Below are 25,900 nucleotides of genomic sequence, written 5' to 3' on the forward strand. Positions count from 1 at the left end.
GCAACTCAAAGTCTACGGTCCTGAAATTTAACGTTATTATCTGTATACTGATGCTGTGGCAGCCATTGTGTCATTGTCTGGTCATTTGAATTCCCCTCATCATTCTACTCGTCATGAATGGTGGCACGGTGTTACTCTGTAACCTTGCACTGTAGTTCATGTTTAGTGAGAGCTTTGCTAATGTACAAATATAACAAAGCGATCTTTATACAGAGGCAACCATATACCAGTTGCATGCCCTTATACATTTTGTATTTAACTTGAATATACAATGCTCTGTATAAACACGTGACTGGCTTTGCATGGAAGTGAATATATTGCCTTTGTATTCCACAGATATTTCACAGTCCTCACAGAGCACTCCCAAAAATCAAATTTGTATAAGACATTCACACTGTTCTACTTACAGCTGATGGTAAAGATATGATTGAATCTGAGGATGTCTTGCTCTTTTGCCATTTGTACCCACTAAGGAGGAGCCAGCGCTACACATTAGAACTGCTTTCAGCTAACCTATTGTTTCTCCTACTCCCAAGTAACTGGAGGAGTCCCAAGCCGGACTTGGATTTCTTACTATTGAGTGCTATTCTGATACCTACTGGGAGCTGCTATCTTTCTCCCTTCCCATTGTTCTGCTGATTGGCTGCGGGGGGGGGGTGGATGTTCTTTATGCTTCATGCACCAAATTAATAAAGAAATGTGATTTGATCTAAGTATCTGTGATTCCAGGTGACCGGCCCAGCAGTTCCTATTATGGGGCTGATGTATTATCATAACAAGTGTTAAGACTGCTGAGCTTCACTGATCACTAATACCCTATAGGAAATGAATGCGTCCAACTGTACAACGCAGCTGAACACATTCTGATGAATGGGCACAAATCAGCTTTTATAAAAGTGGTGCTGAGAACTTTCTTAACATTCAGGACCGTCACATAAAAATCCTAGAAATCTGAATCCCCGGTTTGATCTTCCTTTGTTCTGACCCTAATTTTTCTTTTTAATCTTTATAAATATCACTCAGTGTTGCATTAAGCATTCTGTTTAAAACAAATATACATTTATTTCTGATCTTGAAGTCACACTCTCGTCACACAGTTACCCTCTTTTATTATAATTGCATTCATGTCTTACAAAAGCTTTAATAGGATTCTGTCACATTAGCAGGCTCACATTTCATAGATTATTAATTCAACACATCCATTTTCTTTGCCTCAGCTAATCCTCCTTCTGTCTTTCATTGTCATTATTAAATTAGCCCCAGGAATTCCTAGCAGCAGTGCAGTAAATCAGAAAACAGAAAACGGGCAATAAATCCAGCTTTGTCCCATGGGCTTTAATCCTGAGAGCGTATCTAGAATCCCTGCCATAAAGCATGATTGGGCTTGTGATGTTTGCCAGAAAGGAAGCAGCTACAGTCACATGCGTACCAGAAAATGGCTTCCCACATGCAAGTGCAAAAAGCGCTGGTAATGTTTCCAGCTTTTTTATCCAGTGTTTTTCAGCAACAGTAAACATCTTGGGCTCTGATGACAATTTCCCTTAAACTGCATGGATATCAGACTCTGCCCTGTACACACACTTGTACACATTTTAAAAATGCACATAAAAATACAGAAGAATCTCTCTTTCACTGAGAAACAAATACAGATACATATTTAGAACAGTTTGATGATCCTTCTCTCCTCATGTCGCAATAAAAATAACCGTCATGTCCAGACACTTTAGTCCTGACTCCAACTTCAGTTCTGATGCCCAAAGGAGAGCAGGACCTCACTGGAGTTCTTTGCCCACCATAGTGAGCACTGGAGGAGATGTGGGTGGTTCTAACGTTTAACATTTCCTGCAACGGCAATACTTGTCAGGTAAATGCTGCAGAAGTGTCCTGAGAATAGACAGGTCTGTCTGTCCTACAATCTATATTGCACAATTGCAACTGGATGGGTTGGAATATTTCATTAATATCATCATTCAGGGAACAAACCCACCGTCCTCTCCTATTTAGTAGGAATGAGTCACATGACAGCAATTTTATTAGATGACATAATTAGCAACCAGAGTCTTGAAGGGCTTTGTGTCGCCATTGTGAGTTTTACTGTCGGCTTCATATTTCACTACCGAGCTGGAGGGTGGGTTGGAGGCAGCATTGACCGTGAAGTTAGCATCCGGCAGCTTGCGGGCAGTTAACATAATCTTGGTAGTTTTGGATGAGCCTTTGTTGCTGGAGACTTGAGGGTGTTTGTTGCAGTGAATCAAAGCAGTGAAGCATCTGTAGAACTTAAGGAGAGAGAAAACAATATGTAAGAACTGTAGCACAGATATAGGCAGTTCCATGCTTACATTTCCTACTGCAGGGAACTGTGGGTAAGCGCTGATTGTGCTTACACATCCAGGCTGATGGTTTAATGATAGAGATTATACAATTATTACCTGTCACTGCAATTCTTTCCCCATGGAGCTTCACATTTATCTTAATTAACTTTAAGTGTGAAGTAAATATTGATTTTCTAAGACTGTTTGTAACTCTTCCCGATTTTTTTTTCTGTTTTGCAGTTTTCTAACCCTAACTATAAATAGGCTCATTTATGAGTGACATCAATAAGTGCAACATTTACATCAATTTCAGTTCCAGACTGAGGGTCTGTGCAAGAGCAAATAAAGGCCCTACAACCCTGGGATTTAAATTCTAGTAAATTAATACTAAGGGGCACGCTCTTGTGCACCTTAGAGCTCTTGCACTTGCTCCCCCCTGGGGCCTTAAATCATTTTGACCAATTTTAAATGTGTAAAACAGTAAGGGGCCAATTCACTAAAGGTCGTTGACACAACGCATAGTTTAATGTGTTAAAAACTGTTCATTAATTAACGAATCATCAAAATAAATCCGCATGCATTATTAGTCATATTGCATGCGCAAAAATCTAAATGATCGCAAAGCGTTATGTCAATCGCATTGCGATAATTATCTAATAGGAATAATACTAACACATAATTCACAGACATATTTTAAGAGTGATGCATCCTTGAGTTTTCAGGGAACCTGTCATTTTCAGAACGGTAGTTTTCAGAAAGTAACGGTAACGTGCAGAATAGTGTGCGCTAATATTGTGTGCTTTAAAATAATGCATAAATATATCGTATGCTTAAAAATATGTCATCGCCAGATAAATAATGACAATAACATTGCTTCCTAATTCAGACAAGTCCTAGTGAATCAATGGTTAATTCTCAAAATAAGTGATATCAACACCTCATCATCTGTCTTCAAACATTTCATGGTTAGAAAATATTTAAAAATAACAGTGTTTCAGTGTACTCAAGCCACCTTCACCAGGATTCCCTTACATACATGTAGATAATATAGCCTTATACCTGCTGGACTGGCATTACTATTGTACAGTAAATATACTGATAGTACAGAATACTGCCTCTGTGTGTAATATTATATTCTAATGTGGAGCAAATAGATTAGTACATTAGTAGCTTTTATACACTTTCTAGCTGCATTATTTAATATACACACTGCCAAAGTGGCATGGATTACCCCATAAATGTTAATGTGCCTATTGGTTCCATTATGCATATATCAATCAATATTTTTAACCTGGTTGAACCTCTCTGCCATTAATTGGGAACGTGCTGTTATAGTTTTTTGTTTTTGTTTTTAAAGCTTTTAATGACATTTCCCACATATACATTCTCATACTAGTCACCTATCTGTATTCTGTTTCACTTATAGAAAGAAGAGAAAAGAGCAAATCAGAATTCAAGGCTGTCATACAACAGCAATGCTACATCCATCATCTCTTTTTAGGATTTTCAGCATAATGGCTATTGAGAGACCAAAGGGTTCATTTACTGGGAAATTGAAAATAAGATTTTCCACAATTTAGTTCCAAACTCCAGAGGTGTAAAATATGTTTGTTAGTAAATTAGTAAATTAATAAGGGGTTGATCAAGACAAGTGTAAAGCTGGCCATACATTGAAAGATCCGTTTGTTTGGCAAGGTCACCAAACAAGTGGATCCTCCCCTATTATGTCCACCTTGAGGTAGGAGATATTGGACTGATCCGATTGGACTGAAGGGGCTGAATCAGCAGCTAAAAGCTACCCCTGTATATCCACCTTTACTTATTGGATTCCCTTGTGGGCTGCACCTTGTGCTTCATGCACCATAATAGGCATAAAGAGCAAATTTGTTCACAGCACAAGTATAGGAAAATACGCTGTTTATGGCCTTTTGAATGGTACAATTCTGCTGCCGTTTTACCACCTAGCATGGCACACACTGACAGCAATCTGAGCTTTAATGATAGATGATCATTGGTTTTGACTCAAATCTTGTGAGATTCAGGTATTTATTCTGACCATAAAGCAATACAGTACCACTGTTTTGCTGAGGGAAAGGAAATAGCATCATTTATAGGAACTAGAAAACACACTTTCCTATGCAAGCACAAATCCATACTATGATACAGGTATAGGACCTGCTATCCAGAATGCTCAGGACCTGGGGTTTTCCGGATAAGGGATCTTTCTGTCATTTGGGTCTCCATACTTTGTCTACTAAAAATTAATTTGAACATTACTGAAACCCAATAGGATTGTTTTGTCTCCAATAAATATCAAGTTTTATTACTACAGAGAAAAAGGTAATCATTTTTAAAAATTAAAATTATTAGATTAAAATGGAGTTTATGAAAAAATGTCCATTCCATAATTTGGAGCTTCCTAGATAAAGGGTTTAATGGATAACAGGGCCTATACCTGTGTTATGACAAATATAACCTATACTACTTTATACTGCATTATATATTGCTTTTATGTATGTATGTATATTTTTATTTATAAAGCGCTACTTATGTACGCAGCACTGTACAGTAGAATACATTAATACAAACAGGGTATTAATAAGATAATAGATAAATACAAAGTATAACAATAAATACAAATAAATACAAGATACAGTTACAGTTGCAATAAGTTAAGAGTCAAAGACACAAGCGGATGGAGGTCCCTGCCCCGTAGAGCTTACAATCTATATGGGAGGGTAACTTACAGACACAAATAGGCAAATATAAGTGCTGTAGGTCACAGTTGGTGACAGTACAATATAAGTGCTTTTAGGCACAAATTTAGGCAATTGATTTTGATGACATTATCCTGTATAATCAGAAGCAAATATATCTCCAAATATATATGGCTAGAAATGCTATACAGTATTTTACTAAACTTACTGTAGCGCAGACATTCAGCAGCTCTACAACAGTAATAATCCATCCCTTCAATGTTGTTTATAAATAAGCATATACATACATACTGGATCTATCCGTCTTCTGATTCTGTTAGGCCAACTTTTAGTGTCAGTGACACTGCACATGCTCAGTGGGCTCTGGGCAGTTGTTGAGAAGCTGAGCTTAGGGGGTGTCAAAGATCATCAAGAAGAAAATTAGGTTTGCCTGTCATAGCTGCAGCTATGGGGCATCTTTGAAGGCACAGGTGTTCAATGCTAAAGGTCTATGGTCGCCTTGGGCTGGTACAGAAGCCTAAAACAAGTTGGGGCTGATTTATAAACACTGGGCAAATTTGCATGAGGGCAGTAACCCATAGCAACCAATCAGTGATAAGTAATTTTTAGCCAGCTGCAGGTAGAACAATAAAAGCAAACAATGGATTGGTTAATACTGCCCAGGTGCTGATTTGCCCTGTGTTCATAAATAAGCTTGACCGTGTACCTTTTCTGTGCTAATTGCTTATTTTTTTTTATTTTCCTATATACATTTTCTGTACAGAATGTATTATTCAATATTATTTTTATTATTTAGCCCTCATATTCTTATGTTGCATTTTTTTGTCAGAAACAGTTGTGCCTGTGCCAGATTAGCAAGAGAGTATTTGCAAATTGGCTAAGATGGATCAGTGATCCAGTAGTCAAAATTGCTGCTTTCAGAACCAATAGATATGATGAATGGGCTATTGGAACTGGCTTATATGTGTCTGGCTGGTTTGCAAATGAAATGTGACATGGCTAGAGCTAGGGTATGCTATGTGAGCACTGACCATTTAGCTGAGTTATTTGGTTATTGGGAGCTATTGGAAGTTTAAGTGCTTAGCAGTACCAAAGGCTTGGCTGCACAGTAGCTAAAATCTATGCAAGTCCAGTGGAGCCTGGCATCTCTGTTTATATAAATCACTGAGAAGCTTTACAGTCATTGCCCTCCAGGCACCTGTCAATAGATTATATGAAAAGTGCAGGAATAAGTACATATAGTACACCTACAGTATACTGAATAACATGCAGCCATTTCAATTTAACCCATGTAGCAGAATCACCTTAGAACCCAGCCTGCAGTCTTGCACTTACCATCCAAACACATTTGGAACATCGTGTATTGAAAACAGGTAGCTTATTAGAACATACAGTAGAAACCCACTTTTACCAACATGGAAATTACATTTTCCCAGATATGAAGTTGTTCCTTTGCATATATCAGTAGTAGGTCATTGTCAGAATGGGTTAGGCACTCCTTATGGTCCAAGGGGTGTTAGTGCTCAGTGGCAGCAAAGAGCCGTAGCATCCCATTAAAGTAAAGCTATACCTAAAAAAGGAATAGTTACCAAACATTATTTATACCATAATAAGCTACACATATGAATATGTGTCACTAATTAATCACTAAATTATAAAGTCCTTCACATATGAGTTATTTTATGTGATGTATTTTATAGGAACCTGTAATGTTTAGAAGTTTCCCCTCTAAGGAAATTAATAACCGTTGTGGAAAACAATCTGACGGCAAATTAATGCACGGGAAGTGATTCAGAAAAGCTTTTTTTCCAGCTTGTTAAATGAGAGCTGATTGGTATTTTTTACCAATCATTAATCATTGTTAACACTCAATAAATATTAAATCCACCCCCCTGGTTTCTGACTTTAAATCCCCTTTTACTTTGTGTGAAATTGTCATTGTCCCTTGCCTGCAGCCAGCATTATTTTACAGAGAATCCATGTCGATCAATCTGAGATCAGCAAATCTCTGACACTATTTATTCTCTTTCCATTACTGCCAAGCAATCAGAAACATCTAAAATGAATCAGTGGAATCAGAACCATCTCAGTTTCCTTCATGAGTTTCACACACGCAAATAATTCCCTGTATAACTGTTACACTTTTATATCTATATTGCCTTTTTCCAACTGTTCTCAAGCAGAACACAGTTACATTTATGACTTTCTCAGATGAGCCCTGGAAAAGACAGAGCAGAGGATCAGAGGAGCTGGACTGTAATGCCTAGCACACTCTGTATTTAACAGAATGATGGCCACCAGTGGTTCTTGAACCAAAGGGTTTATTAACAGGGAGCAGCAGGTACTTCCCAGTATATTCTATATTTAGGTACAGTGGCATATACACACTGAGTTCTGTGTGGGTTTACTCATACAATGAATGTATTGTCTCCCAATGTCCCAGCTGCCTGAAGGGTGCTCCAAGGGATTACACACAGGATTCCAGGAGACACTACCCACATGGGTACCTACATTTCCTAAGGACTACATGGGGAAACATTAAAAGGGTTATGTAATAAAAGGCACAACGTTTGCCCAGGAGCAGTAAACCATAGCAGCCAATCAGCAGCTATAATTTTCTGGTCACCTGTTTAAAATCACATGTTTATCGGCTATGGGTTTCTGCTCCTGGTCAAACTTAGTGCCTTTTATTACATATAGGGGTAAATCCCCTGCTAAAGTCCTTATCGTGGCTTCCTATTAAACAAAGAATATCTTACAAACTCCTTCTCTTAACCTTCAAAGCCCTCCATTCCTCTGCTCCTCACTACATCTCGTCCCTTGTGTCTCCGTACGTTCCTGGCCGACTCCTTCGTTCCTCGCAGAGCAACCGTTTGGTTGCGCCCCCACTATTACTGCTGTCTCCCCCCTTAAACCTTTCTGCCTTGCTGCCCCTTACATTTGGAATGCCCTCCCTGATTTCCTCCAGAGAGAATCCTCCCTCAGTCTTTTTAAAACTGAACTTAAAGACTACCTTTTGGAGCACTCACCCAGCACCTGATCTGGGAATCAGCACTTATATTGTAGTGTCACCCACTGTGACCTACAGCACTTATATTTGCCTATTTGTGTAAGTTACCCTCCCATATAGATTGTAAGCTCTACGGGGCAGGGACCTCCATCCTCTTGTGTCTTTGACTCTTAACTTATTGCAACTGTATTTATCTTGTATCTATCTGTATTTATTGTTATACTTTGTATTTATCTATTATTATCTTAATAATCCCCTGTTTGTATTAATGTATTCTACTGTACAGCGCTGCGTACATAAGTAGCGCTTTATAAATAAAGATATACATACATTTCTTTGGTGGAGCCCAGCCTGCTCTTTCTAGGGATCCTAGCTATATAACACTCCTGGAGTATTCAGAATTACAGAATATACCATCTACTATCATTACCTTGTTCAGGTAGGAGTTAAAGTTCTTACTAAACAGTTCTTACTGGAGCCCAGCAAGGCACAACAGAGATCATAGGGGTGCACTTTGGTGTCCTCATAAGAAATGCAGTACTTTAGAATGGAAATTGTCCACGCACCTGCCATTAACCCATTTGTTTTTCACTAGGCATGGCCAGTTAAATATTACTGCTGTCCGGTGACCGTTACTGTCCCTTGTTTGGAGCACTACTCCATAAAAACTTGCAATGTCACTGTGTACTAAGTAGTACACTACCCTTTGGTAGCCACTCAATTATAGTTCTTTGCACTAAGTAAATTGAGCAGAACCCCCTTGACCTTGTGCCAATAACTTCCCTCAAAATGTTGGTGGTGACGCATCCTTTCAGGCCTGCCTCCAGAAGACTTGGTATGTTCATTTGGTGTGCTCCTCCATTTATACATGCTAATGGAGGTTATCTGCAAACCGATGTGGTTGTGAAAGTTGAGAGCCACAAAAAAATGGTTAATTATGTAGATCAGTACTGTCCAACTGGCAGCCCGCGACCCCCCTCTGTGTGGCCCCCCACCTGACTGGCTGCTTTGATGGCTTATTCTTGTGTAAGCCTTAAAAGGTATCAGTACTGAGATTAACTGCCCCCCTGCATGGTTCTCACCTCAGATTCAGGCTGTAATCCCTCTGTATTGTTTAAATATGTAATCCCCTGTACTGTTCACACCTTTTAATCTCTGCATTGTTCACCCCCTGCAGTGCTCACACTGCACTTTTTAATTGCAGTACCACTTCAGTATATGTTCTTTTTGTAGTGTGCAGGGATTATTTGTGTCTGAGGTGTGAACAGGGGAACAATGTGGGTGATTACAGCCTGGACCTGGATTTACTGCAATTAAAAAGTTTTTTAATATATAGTTATTGTGCAGACTGTAGGAGCAGTGCCAGCATTGTGTCACTGTATGCTGCCTGTGTGTGCCATACACACAGGCAGCATAGGGCAAGCAGAGTATGGAACACACAGGCAGGGTAGGGCAGGCAGAGTATGGCACACACAGGCAGAGTAGGGAAGGCAGAGTATGGCACACACAGGCAGGGTAGGGCAGGCAGAGTATGGCACACACAGGCAGAGTAGGGAAGGCAGAGTATGGCACACACAGGCAGGGTAGGGCAGGCAGAGTATGGCACACACAGGCAGAGTAGGGAAGGCAGAGTATGGCACACACAGGCAGGGTAGGGAAGGCAGAGTATGGCACACACAGGCAGGGTAGGGAAGGCAGAGTATGGCACACACAGGCAGGGTAGGGAAGGCAGAGTATAGTACCCAAAGGCAGGGTAGGGCAGGCAGAGTATGGCACACACAGGCAGGGTAGGGGAGGCAGAGTATGGCACACACAGGCAGGGTAGGAAAGCCAGAGTATGGCACACACAGGCAGGGTAGGGCAGGCAGAGTATGGCACACACAGACAGAGTAGGGAAGGCAGAGTATGGCACACACAGGCAGGGTAGGGAAGGCAGAGTATGGCACACACAGGCAGGGTAGGGAAGGCAGAGTATGGCACACACAGGCAGGGTAGGGCAGGCAGAGTATAGTACTCAAAGGCAGGGTAGGGCAGGCAGAGTATGGCACACACAGGCAGGGTAGGGAAGGCAGAGTAGGGCACACACAGGCAGGGTAGGAAAGCCAGAGTATGGCACACACAGGCAGGGTAGGGCAGGCAGAGTATGGCAGGTTTTTGCTGTACTACAACCATTAATATGGGTATGGTCGTGTGATAACATGGGTGTGGTTTCAAGTGGGTGTGGTTTCAAAAAGGGGAGTGGTCAAAACTGGCTTCCATTATCGGCCCTCCACCACGTAGGTCAGAAAAATTCTGGCCTTCGGTACCACAGAAGTTGGACAGCACTGATGTAGATTATGCACTCAGAGTACAAAAAAGCAAATTCACACTTTGATTTACTAATCATTTTTGGCTTAATTGGCTTTGGGAAAACATAACACATGCTATGCACACAAATTGCTCTCACGTGCAATTTTGCAGTCAGTGCAAGCATGTAGCCAATATTTCTTACAGTCTACTATCAAGCTTATGTTAGAAGTTGTTGCTATAGCTAACCAATAATAGCTACACTGGCCGGCTGTCTGCCTGAAGAGTGGGTATATTGGGAATAGGTTAATGATAATGGAGTGAAATAAATATTGTCCTTCTATCAACAATCTGCTTAGTTGATCAATGATAGCCATTTGTGGTTGAGATCCTAGGCACATTGGGAATTAACTGTCTTAAGTCTTATTTATTAATATGGTATGAATTCCAAAGTGCAACCAAAGGTGCAAGCTGCCATTTATTTTGTGGACAATGCTACAGTACATCAAGCACCAGTCCAATTTACCACCATTAGTTCTTCTGAAGGGTAGGTATGCTGGGATTTTCTTAATGATAATGGAATGGAATAAATACTGTTCTTTTTAGACTAATCTGTGTTTTTTCCTTAATTAATGACTACCACATTGTGTTGAGAGCCCAGGCATGATAGAATGTGCAGAAAATATGCAAACTGCCATGTATTGTTGTAGACAATGAACAATTATTTCCCCTGCATATGAGAGTAAATGCCCCTACCACCCTCTGGCAATCAGTGGGTTCTGCGTGTACAAATTGAACCTTAACCCGCACACCCTTAGCTCTCCAAAAAAACACTCACCGCTCGGTGCACAATGCCCAGGGGGATCGGCACCCCCTCCACAGACTCCAAACAAATAGCAGTGGCACTCAAGAGCTTCAAGCGGGACTAGCCCTTAAAATTCTTTATTGCGGAAAAACATGCAACGTTTCGAGGCAAAAACCGCCCCTTTGTCAAAGGGGCGGTTTTTGCCTCGAAACGTTGCATGTTTTTCCGCAATAAAGAATTTTAAGGGCTAGTCCCGCTTGAAGCTCTTGAGTGCCACTGCTATTTGTTTGGAATCAGTGGGTTCTGGCCAGCCAGAAGGGCTGCTTAAAGATACCATAGCCACTTACTATTTATTGGGCTGGTGGCTGGCAGTTTGGGCCTCAGTGTGCTGGAAATGTCAGGGCCTATTTTGGGTCTTAGTTCAGACCTGCTCTCTGGGACAAAAAGGATAATGTAATAAAAAGTGCAAAGTTTGCCAAGATCTAATAACCCATAATCACAACTATGATCTTGCATATTTATATTTCACATGACACAGCACTTCAGATTCAGTTCTGCCAGGCACTCAAGATTCCAAATCCTGCAAAAGGTGCTGGGAATAGTCCGAATCCCAAATGAATCTTGCATTTGGTGCATCGTTTAAAAACATCCCTATATGTATTATTAATAAAAGGACATTTTTAGGGTGGGTTACATGAGCAGTTTAGTTTCTGCTGATTACGTCCAAAAGAAACCATAGAGGTCACTGAGTTAGACAGCATGAGAAATGGAATGATCAGGTGTGATTTGAAAACCCATGAGCAGTTTTTATGACATCTGAACAAGTTTATGGTTTTGGCACTTACCATCTATCTTGAAGGCAACAGAGGAGCACTAAATATAGCTGCACAAAAGGGTGCCATTATCATCACAATCATTAGCAGCTAAGGGCATTCCCTTGACGACAAAAGTGTCATTTGATTTGCCCTTTCCAACTAAATCTGCAATGTGGGGACATTGCTGTTTGATTATCCAGCAGACCCTTCCTAAAGATACTTGAGATATAAAATGTTATACACATTCAATACTTGTTCAAGCTTATACTCAATAGCATGTTAGCAGTAAACAAATATTTTCTAATTAATTTCTATTTGTACCTGCCTAATATTTTACTCTGCAATACTGTATTATCTCTATATTATCTTGCTGGAATTTTTGCCATTTTTGATGGTATGATCCAAGGTATCTTAATGACAGCAGTAGTAAATATTAAATGAAAAGACATTATTGATTAAGCGTCACTTCTGCACTATATCAAGCAGTGCTACAATGATAAATATATAAGCGAGCCCCTAGAGCGAGAGAATCACAGTATGAAGGAATATAATTATTTGTGTGTCTTTGCACCTGGATCCTCTTGTTTCCCCCCCGCTGGGCTTTCCTATGACTTTCCATAATGAACAAAGAGTGATGGGGCTGTAATTTAGTAATTTCCCTTTGTACAGCACTCTAACTGCCATTAAATAAAGTGATGCAGAATAAACAGGGCAGAAAGGCTGGATCTATAAAGAAGAGTTATCTGTCACTGAAATTTGTTTTATCTGACAAGGTAATTTTTTTCACTTCACACAGTGTCACTAAGAAAAAAGTGCTTATGAAATGAATTTGCTTTCATTCTTTAACTTGCGCGCTTTTTAGCAATATTGATATGGAAAAATAATTGGCTGGTGAATTCTGGACTGAGCTTTTATAAAACGTGTCACATTTGAACCTAGGGATTATGATAAGACTTAGGACTTAGAGAAATAATTGAAATATATTAAGCAAATTTAACCAGTTGTATGTAGAGGTTTGGGAGGAGTAGAGCAGGTATGTCAGGCACTGAAATGCTTAATGACAGGGGGGGAAGACCAAGGGGGGTATCTCTCTCTACTGAATGTTATCATCCCCTTCACGGTTTGGGGGACATAAACTGAGGTCAACAGGGTAATCACTGAAGTGAAATAACTGGCTAGGTTCCATTGTAGTCCTGAAGAGTGAATAAATTCAGTCTTTCGCAATGGTGGAAATCTTTAGTCATGATCCTCAACAAAAGTAATAACTGGCATGTTTATAGAGCAGTCATTTATTTTACACTAGATTCATTACTCTGCTATTTTACACTGCCTCAGCCCTGGAATGAATAGTGGTATAATGCTCCATAAAAAGCTAAAGCATTGTTCACGTATTTTCACGCTAGAATTTTACTTTTAGCACTACATTTGCATAAATCATTACACAGCTTTATAATGCATTATATATACTGCAGGTGTATAGAGAGCCACAAATGGCATTTGACCCCATCATATTCTAGTGCTATGATTGACCCTGTTGGAACTTGAAAGGCTGCCCCATGGCAACATAGTAGCTCTTGTATATAAACTATGTGAATTTCTGAACCAAACAGACAATTTGTATGAGTGCAGGGCATCCTTGTATTAAATTGTAATGCTCCTACAAACCTTTTGCCACTACAGTTCATAAAATAGAATTATTATTATTTTCACCTAACTGTCCAGCCATTTCTCAATGTGTAGGCAGCGTGGGCAATATCTCTGTTAGAACTGAATATTTCCTTTGCTGATGCCTTTTGGTTTAGCATAAGCTGATCAACTTCACAGTAAGAGAGGCCACATTAGCTTCCCACTTTCCTTGTGTCCTGAGTGCATAGCCTACTGGTGGCCAATCAGACCTGTGCAGTTTGGTTCTGTACGCGAGTGGCAGACTCCTCCGTCAGCCTGCAGTCTATGAGATGTCAAGAATTAGCCAAAATGTCCTGATATGAAAGGTGTGAAATTTCCTGTAGGCCAACAGCAACCAATTAGCTGGTAGTATTAACAAGTATTGTCAACTGCCTCCTGGCTATCTCCTCCTGGATGAACCAACGCCAGCTCAAACTTAACCTAGCTAAAACAGAGCTCATGGTCTTCCCGCCCAAACCTGGCCCTTCTTCTCCTCACCATCACTATTGACAGCATGTCCATTAACCCTGTTAATTCAGCACGCTGCCTTGGGGTTGTCTTTGACCAGTCCCTCTCTTTCTCTAACCATATTACTAACACTGCCAAAACCTGCCGCTTTTTCCTTCACAATATTGCCAAGATACGCCCCTCACAAGTAACAGCTAAAACACTAATCCATGCCCTTATCCTTTCCCGCTTAGATTACTGCAATCTCCTACTAACTGGCCTCCCAGACTCCCACCTCTCTCCCCTGCAATCAATCTTAAACTCTGCTGCCAGGATCCTCCTGCTCTCTCCTAAGAGGGAACCTGTTCAGCCTCACTTAAAGGGAAACGAAAGGCAAATCACTTGGGGGTGCCAAAATGTTAGGCACCCCCAAGTGACTTTAACCGCTTACCTCGTACCCCGGGCTGGTGCCCCTGTTAGGAGAAAACAGCACCAGCCCGGGGCACCTGGAGCGGATCGCTTCCTTCTTCCGGCTTTCGTTGCTGGAATGCCAGCGGTGGGCGCATGCGCAGTAGAGTGAAAAGCCGACTTTAATGTTTAAGTTCGGCTTTTCAATCTACTGCGCATGCGCGCGCAGCGAATCAGGAAGAAGCAAGCGCCGGCTTGCTGGCTGGTGCTGTTCCCTCCTCACAGGGGCACCAGCCCGGGGTAAAAGGTAGGTGGTCAAAGTCACTTGTGGGTGCCTAACATTTTGGCACCTTCCAATTTGTGCCTGCATGTTACCCAACCACTTAGATTGTAAGCTCTATGGGGCAGGGACCTCCTTCCTACTGTGTCTCATACCACATGGCACTTATTCCATGTGCATTTATACTTATTTATTGTATTAATTTTAACACTTGTCCTCCCTGTGTGTAACTGTGTATATTGTAAGATTGTACAGCGCTGCGTACCCTTGTGGCGCTTTATAAATAAAGTTATACATACATACAACAAGTCACCTTTATAAATTATGTGATTGGTTGCTAGACTTGGGCAAATGTTTCTACTTTTAATACATTGCTCCTTGCAGAGAGCTCCCAGAGTTGAAGCTCAGATATGCTAAGGCAGGCCTGTCTAACTGGAGGCCCGTGGGCTGGATTTGGCCCTTCTAAGGATTGTTATGTCTGTGTAAAGGCTCATCTAACATGCTGTATGAGAAATAATAGGCCCACTTGTGTAATAAAATAGGTTTTCGCGCATGCATTTTACTGCCTCATGCAGCACAACATGAATGCAGAAGGTCGTGCACCTGTCAGAAAATTCATTTGACTCTGATGGTAAAACATACGGAGACCTGGAATATTGATCACAATACTTCTAATAACTCCAGTAAAACCTCTTATTTCCTATGGGAGACTAAATGAGTGGAAAAATATCACTGAAGCATTCCCACCTAAGCTATTATAAAAATAATATAAATAGTAATGGGAGATCAGTAACTTTTTATAGTTTCCATTTCATGAAATACATCACTTAATTTCTTTGGATCACATTTAGATGCTTTATGAATGGGTGGTTCTGTTTCCCCAAAAAACTAAAAATCCATCAAAATATCAAGTGCTGGAATAGAATTCCATCCTAAATAGGATACTGGGTGACCTATACCTTAAAATTTATGCCATCAGCTGACATTAATTTATAGTACATGTACCTGTCAGCCATGTATCTACCCGGTACCTGGGTATTAGCTGCACCCTAGCTGTAACTGCGGGCACTGCTGCATGGGTGGCGCTATTGCCTTAGCTATTCATTTGTAGATATTAATAAAATGGGTTATTATTAGTAAAAATGTTAAAGCAAGATTCGAATGTGGGATTTCAAAATCATTAAAACCTTGTTACTGTCCATCGAGATGAAACAGGAACTTTCCCACACTGACTAGAAAAGGTTCAATCAATAGCAAAGCTGTCATATAGCGAGGGTTTTGGAGAAATTCATACTCTTCAGCCAAGGTACAATTTATTTTTATATCGCACATTTGGTAAAATGTACACGAGTGTCAGAATTCCACCGTTTGCACAACTCCGATCATTAGAAATGACCAATGACTAAAATATAATCTTTAACTGGCAGGGCCTTTCCTCTACTTTCTCCTATATCTAAGCAATAACTACAGGGAAGAGTTTTCTTCAGTCTGTACCAGTGGTTGTTGGACATTTTCCCATAGGGCTCAATAGCACTCTGCAGCTCCAACCCGGCCCAAGGAAAGTCTCCCATAGGGCTCAATGGCACTCTGCAGCTCCAACCCGGCCCAAGGAAAGTCTCCCATAGGGCTCAATGGCACTCTGCAGCTCCAACCTGGCCCAAGGAAAGTCTCCCATAGGGCTCAATGGCACTCTGCAGCTCCAACCCGGCCCAAGCAAAGTCTCCCATAGGGCTCAATGGCACTCTGCAGCTCCAACCCGGCCCAAGGAAAGTCTCCCATAGGGCTCAATGGCACTCTGCAGCTCCAACCTGGCCCAAGGAAAATCTCCCATAGGGCTCAAATGGCACTCTGCAGCTCCAACCTGGCCCAAGGAAAGCCTCCCATAGGACTCAATGGCACTCTGCAGCTCCAACCTGGCCCAAGGAAAGTCTCCCATAGGGCTCAATGGCACTCTGCAGCTCCAACCTGGCCCAAGGAAAGTCTCCCATAGGGCTCAATGGCACTCTGCAGCTCCAACCTGGCCCAAGGAAAGCCTCCCATAGGACTCAATGGCACTCTGCAGCTCCAACCTGGCCCAAGGAAAGTCTCCCATAGGGCTCAATGGCACTCTGCAGCTCCAACCCGGTCCAAGGAAAGTCTCCCATAGGGCTCAATGGCACTCTGCAGCTCCAACCCGGCCCAAGGAAAGTCTCCCATAGGGCTCAATGGCACTCTGCAGCTCCAACCTGGCCCAAGGAAAGTCTCCCATAGGGCTCAATGGCACTCTGCAGCTCCAACCCGGCCCAAGGAAAGTCTCCCATAGGGCTCAATGGCACTCTGCAGCTCCTACCTGGCCCAATGAAAGTCTCCCATAAAACTCAATGGCACTCTGCAGCTCCAACCTGGCCCAATGAAAGTCTCCCATAGGGCTCAATGGTACTCTGCAGCTCCAACCTGGCCCAAGGAAAGTCTCCCATAGGGCTCAATGGCACTCTGCAGCTCCAACCTGGCCCAAGGAAAGTCTCCCATAGGGCTCAATGGCACTCTGCAGCTCCAACCTGGCCCAAGGAAAGTCTCCCATAGGGCTCAATGGTACTCTGCAGCTCCAACCCGGCCCAAGGAAAGTCTCCCATAGGGCTCAATGGCACTCTGCAGCTCCAACCCGGCCCAAGGAAAGTCTCCCATAGGGCTCAATGGAACTCTGCAGCTCCAACCCGGCCCAAGGAAAGTCTCCCATAGGGCTCAGTGGCACTCTGCAGCTCCAACCCGTCCCAAGGAAAGTCTCCCATAGGGCTCAATGGCACTCTGCAGATCCAACCTGGCCCAAGGAAAGTCTCCCATAGGGCTCAATGGCACTCTGCAGATCCAACCCGGCCCAAGGAAAGTCTCCCATAGGGCTCAATGGTACTCTGCAGATCCAACCTGGCCCAAGGAAAGTCTCCCATAGGGCTCAATGGCACTCTGCAGATCCAACCCGGCCCAAGGAAAGTCTCCCATAGGGCTCAATGGCACTCTGCAGCTCCAACCTGGCCCAAGGAAAGTCTCCCATAGGGCTCAATGGCACTCTGCAGCTCCAACCTGGCCCAAGGAAAGTCTCCCATAGGGCTCAATGGTACTCTGCAGCTCCAACCCGGCCCAAGGAAAGTCTCCCATAGGGCTCAATGGCACTCTGCAGCTCCAACCCGGCCCAAGGAAAGTCTCCCATAGGGCTCAATGGAACTCTGCAGCTCCAACCCGGCCCAAGGAAAGTCTCCCATAGGGCTCAGTGGCACTCTGCAGCTCCAACCCGTCCCAAGGAAAGTCTCCCATAGGGCTCAATGGTACTCTGCAGATCCAACCCGGCCCAAGGAAAGTCTCCCGTAGGGCTCAATGGCACTCTGCAGATCCAACCCGTCCCAAGGAAAGTCTCCCATAGGGCTCAATGGTACTCTGCAGATCCAACCTGGCCCAAGGAAAGTCTCCCATAGGGCTCAATGGTACTCTGCAGATCCAACCCGGCCCAAGGAAAGTCTCCCATAGGGCTCAATGGCACTCTGCAGCTCCAACCCGTCCCAAGGAAAGTCTCCCATAGGGCTCAATGGTACTCTGCAGATCCAACCTGGCCCAAGGAAAGTCTCCCATAGGGCTCAATGACACTCTGCAGCTCCCACCCAGCCCAAGGAGAGTCTCCCATAGGGCTCAATGGCACTCTGCAGCTCCAACCCGGCCCAAGGAAAGTCTCCCATAGGGCTCAATAGCACTCTGCAGCTCCAACCTGGCCCAAGGAAAGTCTCCCATAGGGCTCAATGGCACTCTGCAGCTCCAACCCGGCCAAAGGAAAGTCTCCCATAGGGCTCAATGGCACTCTGCAGCTCCAACCCGGCCCAAGGAAAGTCTCCCATAGGGCTCAATGGCACTCTGCAGCTCCAACCTGACCCAAGGAAAGTCTCCCATAGGACTCAATGGCACTCTGCAGCTCCAACCCGGCCCAAGGAAAGTCTCCCATAGGGCTCAATGGCACTCTGCAGCTCCAACCCGGCCCAAGGAAAGTCTCCCATAGGGCTCAATGGCACTCTGCAGCTCCAACCTGGCCCAAGGAAAGTCTCCCATAGGGCTCAATGGCACTCTGCAGCTCCAACCTGGCCCAAGGAAAGTCTCCCATAGGACTCAATGGCACTCTGCAGCTCCAACCCGGCCCAAGGAAAGTCTCCCATAGGGCTCAATGGCACTCTGCAGCTCCAACCCGGCCCAAGGAAAGTCTCCCATAGGGCTCAATGGCACTCTGCAGCTCCAACCCGGCCCAAGGAAAGTCTCCCATAGGGCTCAATGGCACTCTGCAGCTCCAACCCGGCCCAAGGAAAGTCTCCCATAGGGCTCAATGGCACTCTGCAGCTCCAACCCGGCCCAAGGAAAGTCACAATACCGAAGCTTGAATGAATCTGAAACTTCCGTACTCGGCGCGACAAATACGATTTTGTCGCACAAATCGTCACAAAGTACGAAAAAGTTGCGCAAATCAACAAAAATATCGCAGAAAATACACACAGTTCATCTTACATTACCTTAGTCTCAGACGGAACATATCCATTCTCCTTTCATGTGAGTGGGCCTAGGAATGTGCGAGTTGCAAACTGGGTTATGTTTCCAGTGAGACAGTGTTAATGTCATGGAATTTCAATAGGTGGAAATGGGGTGCAATTTGAGGCATTTTCCATACACTAATGGAATGTAGAATATTCCAGTAGCATTCTGTGGCTGTAATCTTCCCCTTCTTTATTGAAAGGAAAATCCAAGATAAACAACCACCCAGGCAAATGCTAGTCACCAAATCAGCTGCTGGGGGCACAAAAGATTTAGGATGAAGTAATAGCTGCCCTTTAAATGAGTTGGTCACTTTATGGTGACAACATTGTCTTAATGGAAGCTGCTGTCATTCCAAATGCTTCCAGTACCGTATAGATAAGAAATAACCATCTCAGATACCAAAGTCATATTGACAGATCTGCTGCATGTTAACCTTTTCATTTTTCTTTGGATGAAGGTTTCCCTTCTGACAGGTAAACCTTTTATAAAAGCATTTTCCTATATTAATTGTATATGCTGCTTAAAGAACCTTATTCTCCCGGGATCTAACCAGAGAGGTCAATGGAAATTGAGCAGTTGTGCTTTCCTCAGCAGATATAAAAAGGATCATCGTTTGTGACTGTAATCATGCAACACAATCATGGGAAATGTGCAATAAGTACTGGGCTTTTAAACATAGGCTTAAAGTGAATCTAACGTCTATGCCTTCCTTATCAACCTGCCTTGTGGTGCACAGTGCAAATGGGGTGCAATTAACTGTACCTAAAAAAACAACATTCAGAAACAGTGCCAATAAGCATTTAAAGCCAATGTAGTCCCACCACACAACCAAGCCGTAGCGTAGGGGTACCCAAATGATACAGTGGATTGGAACTACAGGTATGGGATCCGTTATCCGGAAACCCATTATCCAGAAAGTTCTGAATTACGGGAACGCCATCTCCTATAGACTCCATTATAAGCAAATAATTATCATTTTTAAAAATGATTCCCTTTTCTCTGTAATAATAAAACAGTCCCTTGTACTTGATCCAAACTAAGATATAATTAATCCTTATTGGAGGCAATGCACTGGCTACACAATTAGATGATGAGGAGGGAGGGGGAAAGTGAGATGTGCAGTGACATCTACTGTACGTAGTGCTGAACGGAAAGCTAAAATTATTGTCTGCCCCGCCTCTATGCCTAAGGCATAGAGGCGGGGCAAGCAATATATGATTGACAGCTGGGATTTTTAAATGCCTTTATAATGGGTTTGGATGTGTTAATATAAAAATGAATTTGGGTTTCATGTTTAATTTAAAAAGACTTTTATTATACAGATTTTTATGTGTAGGTGACAGGTCCACTTTAAGTTTATTATAGAATGATAAATTCTTAGCAACTTTTCAATTGGTCTTCATTTTTTATTTTGCATAGTTTTTTAATTATTTGTCTTCTTCCTCTTCTTATGACTCTTTGCAGCTTTTAAATGAGGGTCACTAGCCAAAGCCTATTATTTTGTGAGGCTACATTGTTATTGTTACTTTTTAGTACTTATCTGGTTGGGTACTAGGGTAATTAAAGGTGGCCATACATGTTAAGATCCGCTCGCCTGGTGAGGTCGCCAAGCGAGCAGATCTTCTCCCACCTACGGGTGGGCGATATCGGGTGAATACAGGCTAATTTGGTCGTTTGGCCCTGGGGCCAAATGATCAAATCAGAATGCCGGTAATGGGCGCAATCGGTTCGGGGACCGCATCAACGAGCCAATGCGGTTCCATGATCCGACTAAATTTTTTAACCTGCCTGATCGATATCGGTCAGATTTCAGGCCAGATATCAGTTGGGCAGGCCTGTCATTTGTGCCCCTACACGGGCCGATAAGCTGCCGAATCGGTCTTAGGGCCCGATATCGGCAGCTACAATCGTCCCGTGTATGGGCACCTTTAGACCATAGCAACATAGGTTTCAAACTAAAAAGTTTCTGCACCAAAAGCTAAATAAGCTAAAGCTAAACATTTAGACCAACTGCAAATTGTTTTAGAATATCACTCTCTACATCATACTAAAATGACATTTTAAGGTAAACAACCCCTTTAATAAACTTATTGGCAATGGCAGATTCAGATCTAAAGCTTGAAATAGCTGAACATTCTTACTAGGGAATCTTGCAAAATAGTTGCCAAAAAGTAATTTTTGTAGCAATTTACAGTACCTAATAAACAGAGTTGCCCTTGCCTTGTAGCTATATTATTTGTTTTCCAGCCCAGACAGGCACTTATTTTAGTGCAGTGGTATCTCTGCATGTAACCAATCTGCTGCATTGATTATCTGCTGTAAATAGAAATACTGTAGGGAAGAAATCTTACACCTTTTTGTTTTCCTAGAAACAAGTATACGGTATCAACAGTGTATTTTTTGGGAGTGTGGGATGTTACTGTTTGATGCTATGAAAACAAAAATATTTGAAGGGTAAAATTAGTATGGATTAGTTAGGTTAACAGCGTCGGGAAACTACATGTACAGTTGGACTGTAATATAGGGATATCAATCCTAGACTTTTAGGACCAACATGTAAGTGGCACGCACACAGTAAGTATTCAAGTGAAATGCCCAGACGCATGACCTTACATATATCAACATTAAGGGGCCCATTTACTAACCATCAGATTTTTATGTCTCAATTCACATTTTTAGAGCTAAAAGTTGCCAAAATAAGTCGCTATTTTTTTTTAGATTTACTGTGCATCTAGATGGCAACAATTCACCAAGTTCATATAGAACTCAGGGCCAATGTCCCTTTACTGTCCCGGAAGATCCTTCCTTAGTCTCGAAACTTTTGAGTTTTGGAGATTTTTGATACTGGTTTTTGTCTGGTTTCGGTTGAAAAATTCTAGTTTTTTTGCGACTTTTTCTCTCACTGACCTTTCCTATTGGATTTTTTAGTCAGTGTTAGACATTCGAGGATATGAGGAAAATGACAAAAAATGAGAAATTCTAGAGTTTTAGTAAATCTGCCACTTAGCCGCCCAGATTGCCAGTTTGTCAGGAATTGACTGGGCTGCAGACTTTTGTGCCATCTGCCAACACTGATACATTACTTATAATACCCTACCCTAAGTCATCAATGAACAAGTTAAACAAAAGTGAACATAATATAGGATCTTCAATCCCCAACCCTGTAGCCAGTTTCCTATCCATGTGCAAATATCTTTATTAAGACAAACAGCTCATAGGTAAGAAATAGGGATGGGCGAAATGTTTCGCCAGGCATGGATTCGCGGTGAATTTCCGCGGATTGTTTCGCAAAACAAATGAAAAAATTTGCCGCGGAAAAATGCGCCGCACGTCCAAAAATTGTCGCCGGCGTCAAAAAAGAATAGTCGCGGGCGGCAAAAGAATAGCCGCGTGACGAAATAATAGCCGCTGGTGACAAAAGAATAGCCGTGCGACGAAATAATAGCCGCTGGTGACGAAACAATAGCCGCACGACAAAATAATAGCCGCCGTTTCGCGGATCTTTTGAAAGATTCACAAATTTTTCGGCGAAACGGAATAGATTCGCTCATCACTAGTAAGAAAGCATTCATCTGTGGGACACAGTATTAAACACTTTGGGAAAATCCAAATACATCAACTGCGACCCAACTGTCCAACTTCTTACTAACCTCATTATAAAAAGCAATCAAACTGGTCTGACCTAAATGCTGATTACTGCTCATAGTGCCATTATCCAAAACATTATTTTAAAAATTATCCTTTAACAAGCCTTCAAATAACTTGCCCACCATGGATGTCAAATATAAGGCCTATATATATTCCCAGTCTAAGGAAATCAGAAATAGAGACCGACTGACCTGAACTAAGCTCTCTCAGTACCCGAGGGTGTATTCCATCTGGCCGTCACATTCATTTTGAGTAACCCTTTGTGTACCATATCCTGCATCAACCATTGACTTGACTCTACTGTATACTTCTAAGAAAAGAACTGATTAAGCACATTTGCCTTTTCTTTATCTGTTTTAACCATATTATTTCCATTATTAAATGGAGCCACACTGTCAGCCCGCATATTTTTATTATTAATACACTAATAAAAATGCAAACCCAACAATTTGCCAGCTAAAAAGTGCAACTTTTTCACTTCAGACTTTTGAGTAAATGTCCAACATTCATGGAAATGAGTTGTTTGTAAAAATAAAAAAATTAGAAATGTTAGCATTTTAGTAAGTTATGGTGGCATCATGCTGTGGTACTGCTTATTATTAGGGTATCTTTATAAAAGAGAAGGAAGAATGCAGAGTAGTGATGTAGCGAACATCGCCGAAAATGTTCGCGAACCCGTTCCCGGACTTTCGCCAAAACTTGCGAATATTCGCAAACTTTGCGAACCCCATAGACTTCAATGGGAAGGCGAACTTTAAAACCTAGAAAAGCCATTTCTGGCCAGAAAACTGATTTTAAAGTTGTTTAAAGGGTGCCACGACCTGGACAGTGGCATGCAGGAGGGGGATCAAGCAAAAATTTCTCTGAAAAATGCTTTGTAAAAAAACGCAAAAAAATAACGCCAAAAAAACCGCAAAAAAATAACGTCAAAAAAAACCCGCAAGCTATTCCTATGTATATGCATAGGCGATAAAACACGGCGGAAAAACGCGGCGGAAAAACCAAGGCGAAAAAACGCGGCGCCAAAAAAAACCGCAGCGAACCCAAAGTGGTGAACATCGGCAAAAGTCAGCGAATTTGCGCGAACACCCGATGTTCGCGCAAATTAGTTCGCCGGCGAACAGTTCGCTACATCTCTAATGCAGAGTGCAAAAAAAAAAAGGCAAATGCTGCATGGAAGCTTGGGAAAAAAGTCACCTTACTGCAGGATATTGATTCCAAAATGTAATATTGTAGTGGCTCAAGCTCAAAGGTGAGCACCACAGGCCTGATTTCACCCATACTGAGAATCTGTGGTACACAAGCAGCTAAAGCTGTCATTGCTACAGAATGTGACTGACAAAAAGTGTGGGAAATGAGCACATATTTCAAGGTTTCTTTTTTCTAGATTTTTTCATAAAACTGTCATATTAAAAATATCAAATTCCGAATTCCAATTCTGTGGCAAAAAATATAGCAGAGAACATATATTCAGAGTAAGGTTTTATCATTCAGTAAAACTGTGTATTCAGACCCTTGACCCTTCTATGCAGAATGTTTATTTTCCCACAATCTATGCTACATGAACATAATGCGCCCAGAGGCACCCTCCGGAGCTTATTTGTACCTGGGGGAAGCTCAACGTTGAGGTGCAAAGAACTCGGTTTTGTTTGATTAGTAAGTCTATGGGAGCATGCAGAGACTGTAACTTTTCCTGTTTGTGCAGATTTTATTGGCCTAACCAGTATAAATGAAGATGTTTCATAGATAGCCATCCTATAAACCTTTCAATAGTTCCATTTTATTTTAAATAAGAAATTTAGCACTAATGTTTTTTTAATGGCATTCAGGCAGAAGATATCTCTGAAATGTAAGAGCAAGTTAATATGTCATTGCATCCTGGTACAAATTACTATTCCTTATCAGCTTGTTCTGCAAAGGATTGTTTGTTCCAGTTTGGTTAGTTTGCATTACCTTAGAAAGCTATTTGCTTTTATCTTCACTTGTAAATCTGCCAAGTGCCTTAAGGGCACCACAGCCTTTTAGCAGGGAGATCTGTGCCCCCAAAGATGCCCCAGTAGCCCCCCATCTTCTTTTCTGCTGATTCCCTGCACATACTCTGTGCGGCTGTCACTTACCTGAGCTTAGGGACCCACTCACAATATACTGTATATATAGAATAAAAATGTCACAATAGAAGGCTGATTAATTATTAATATATATAATTACTAGACAGCAGGTCCAAACCAATGCAATTAGCATCAGAATTAATTAATCAGCCCTGTAGCATCAGCTTATATGACAGGCCAACCTCAATTTCTGCTTAAAGGACAATGAAAGGTTAATATAAATTAAAAGTAAGTCTAAAGGCATTCTTTTTAAGTACTTACTGCATATCTAAATTCCCAGATCCCTGCTTGCTTCTCTGAGATATGGTGCTGGCAGCCTACAGCAGTGTGAAGCCTACAGTGACATCACTGAAATCTCTCTCCCCTTCCTGTAGGTGCCAGCGGCAGCCTTCCTATTCTCTGAGCATGTGTGTAACTTGATCCTGTCTCCTGTTCTGAGCTACACATGCCCACCAGCCAATCAGAAGCGGATCTGCCGGGAGGGGGAGGGGGGAATGAAACACATGTGCAGTATGAAGCAAGGAGGGAAAGGAAGGGAGAATACCTTTTTAGAGATGGCTGCCTGTTCTAGAAAATGTGAAGTAAGTGTGACTGAGTAAATATTTGATTAGGTGAGCCAAAAGTGTGGCGTTTTTACTAAACAATAGGAGGACTATTGGGCAGAGTATGCTTTTTACATTTTGACTTGCATTCTCCTTTAATAATTTGCTTTTTTGTGTACACACTTTCTTCTGTGTCAGATGTCCTTCTGGGCACATCATAAGTCTGCTCTGTTTGTTCCTCACTTCTCCTTCTCCCCCTCCCATCTCTCCTCTCTCCCCCTCTCATAATCTCTTTCTCCCCCTCCTAACTCTGTG

The 25,900-nt window shown here is 42.2% G+C and overlaps 1 protein-coding gene across 1 annotated transcript in view; it reads right to left on the reverse strand.

Moving 5' to 3' along the window:
- Positions 1-1,037: 1,037 nt before the first annotated feature.
- The window catches only part of tmtops.2 (multiple tissue opsin, gene 2), a 72,924-nt gene continuing 48,061 nt past the window's right edge, over positions 1,038-25,900 (reverse strand). The window contains exon 4 of the mRNA XM_002933372.5: positions 1,038-2,276. Coding sequence (XP_002933418.2) covers positions 2,034-2,276 — 243 coding nt within the window. The 3' untranslated portion in view covers positions 1,038-2,033. The remainder of the gene's footprint in view (positions 2,277-25,900) is intronic.

Source organism: Xenopus tropicalis, chromosome 5, assembly GCF_000004195.4.
Source record: "Xenopus tropicalis strain Nigerian chromosome 5, UCB_Xtro_10.0, whole genome shotgun sequence".
Lineage (NCBI taxonomy): Eukaryota > Metazoa > Chordata > Amphibia > Anura > Pipidae > Xenopus > Xenopus tropicalis.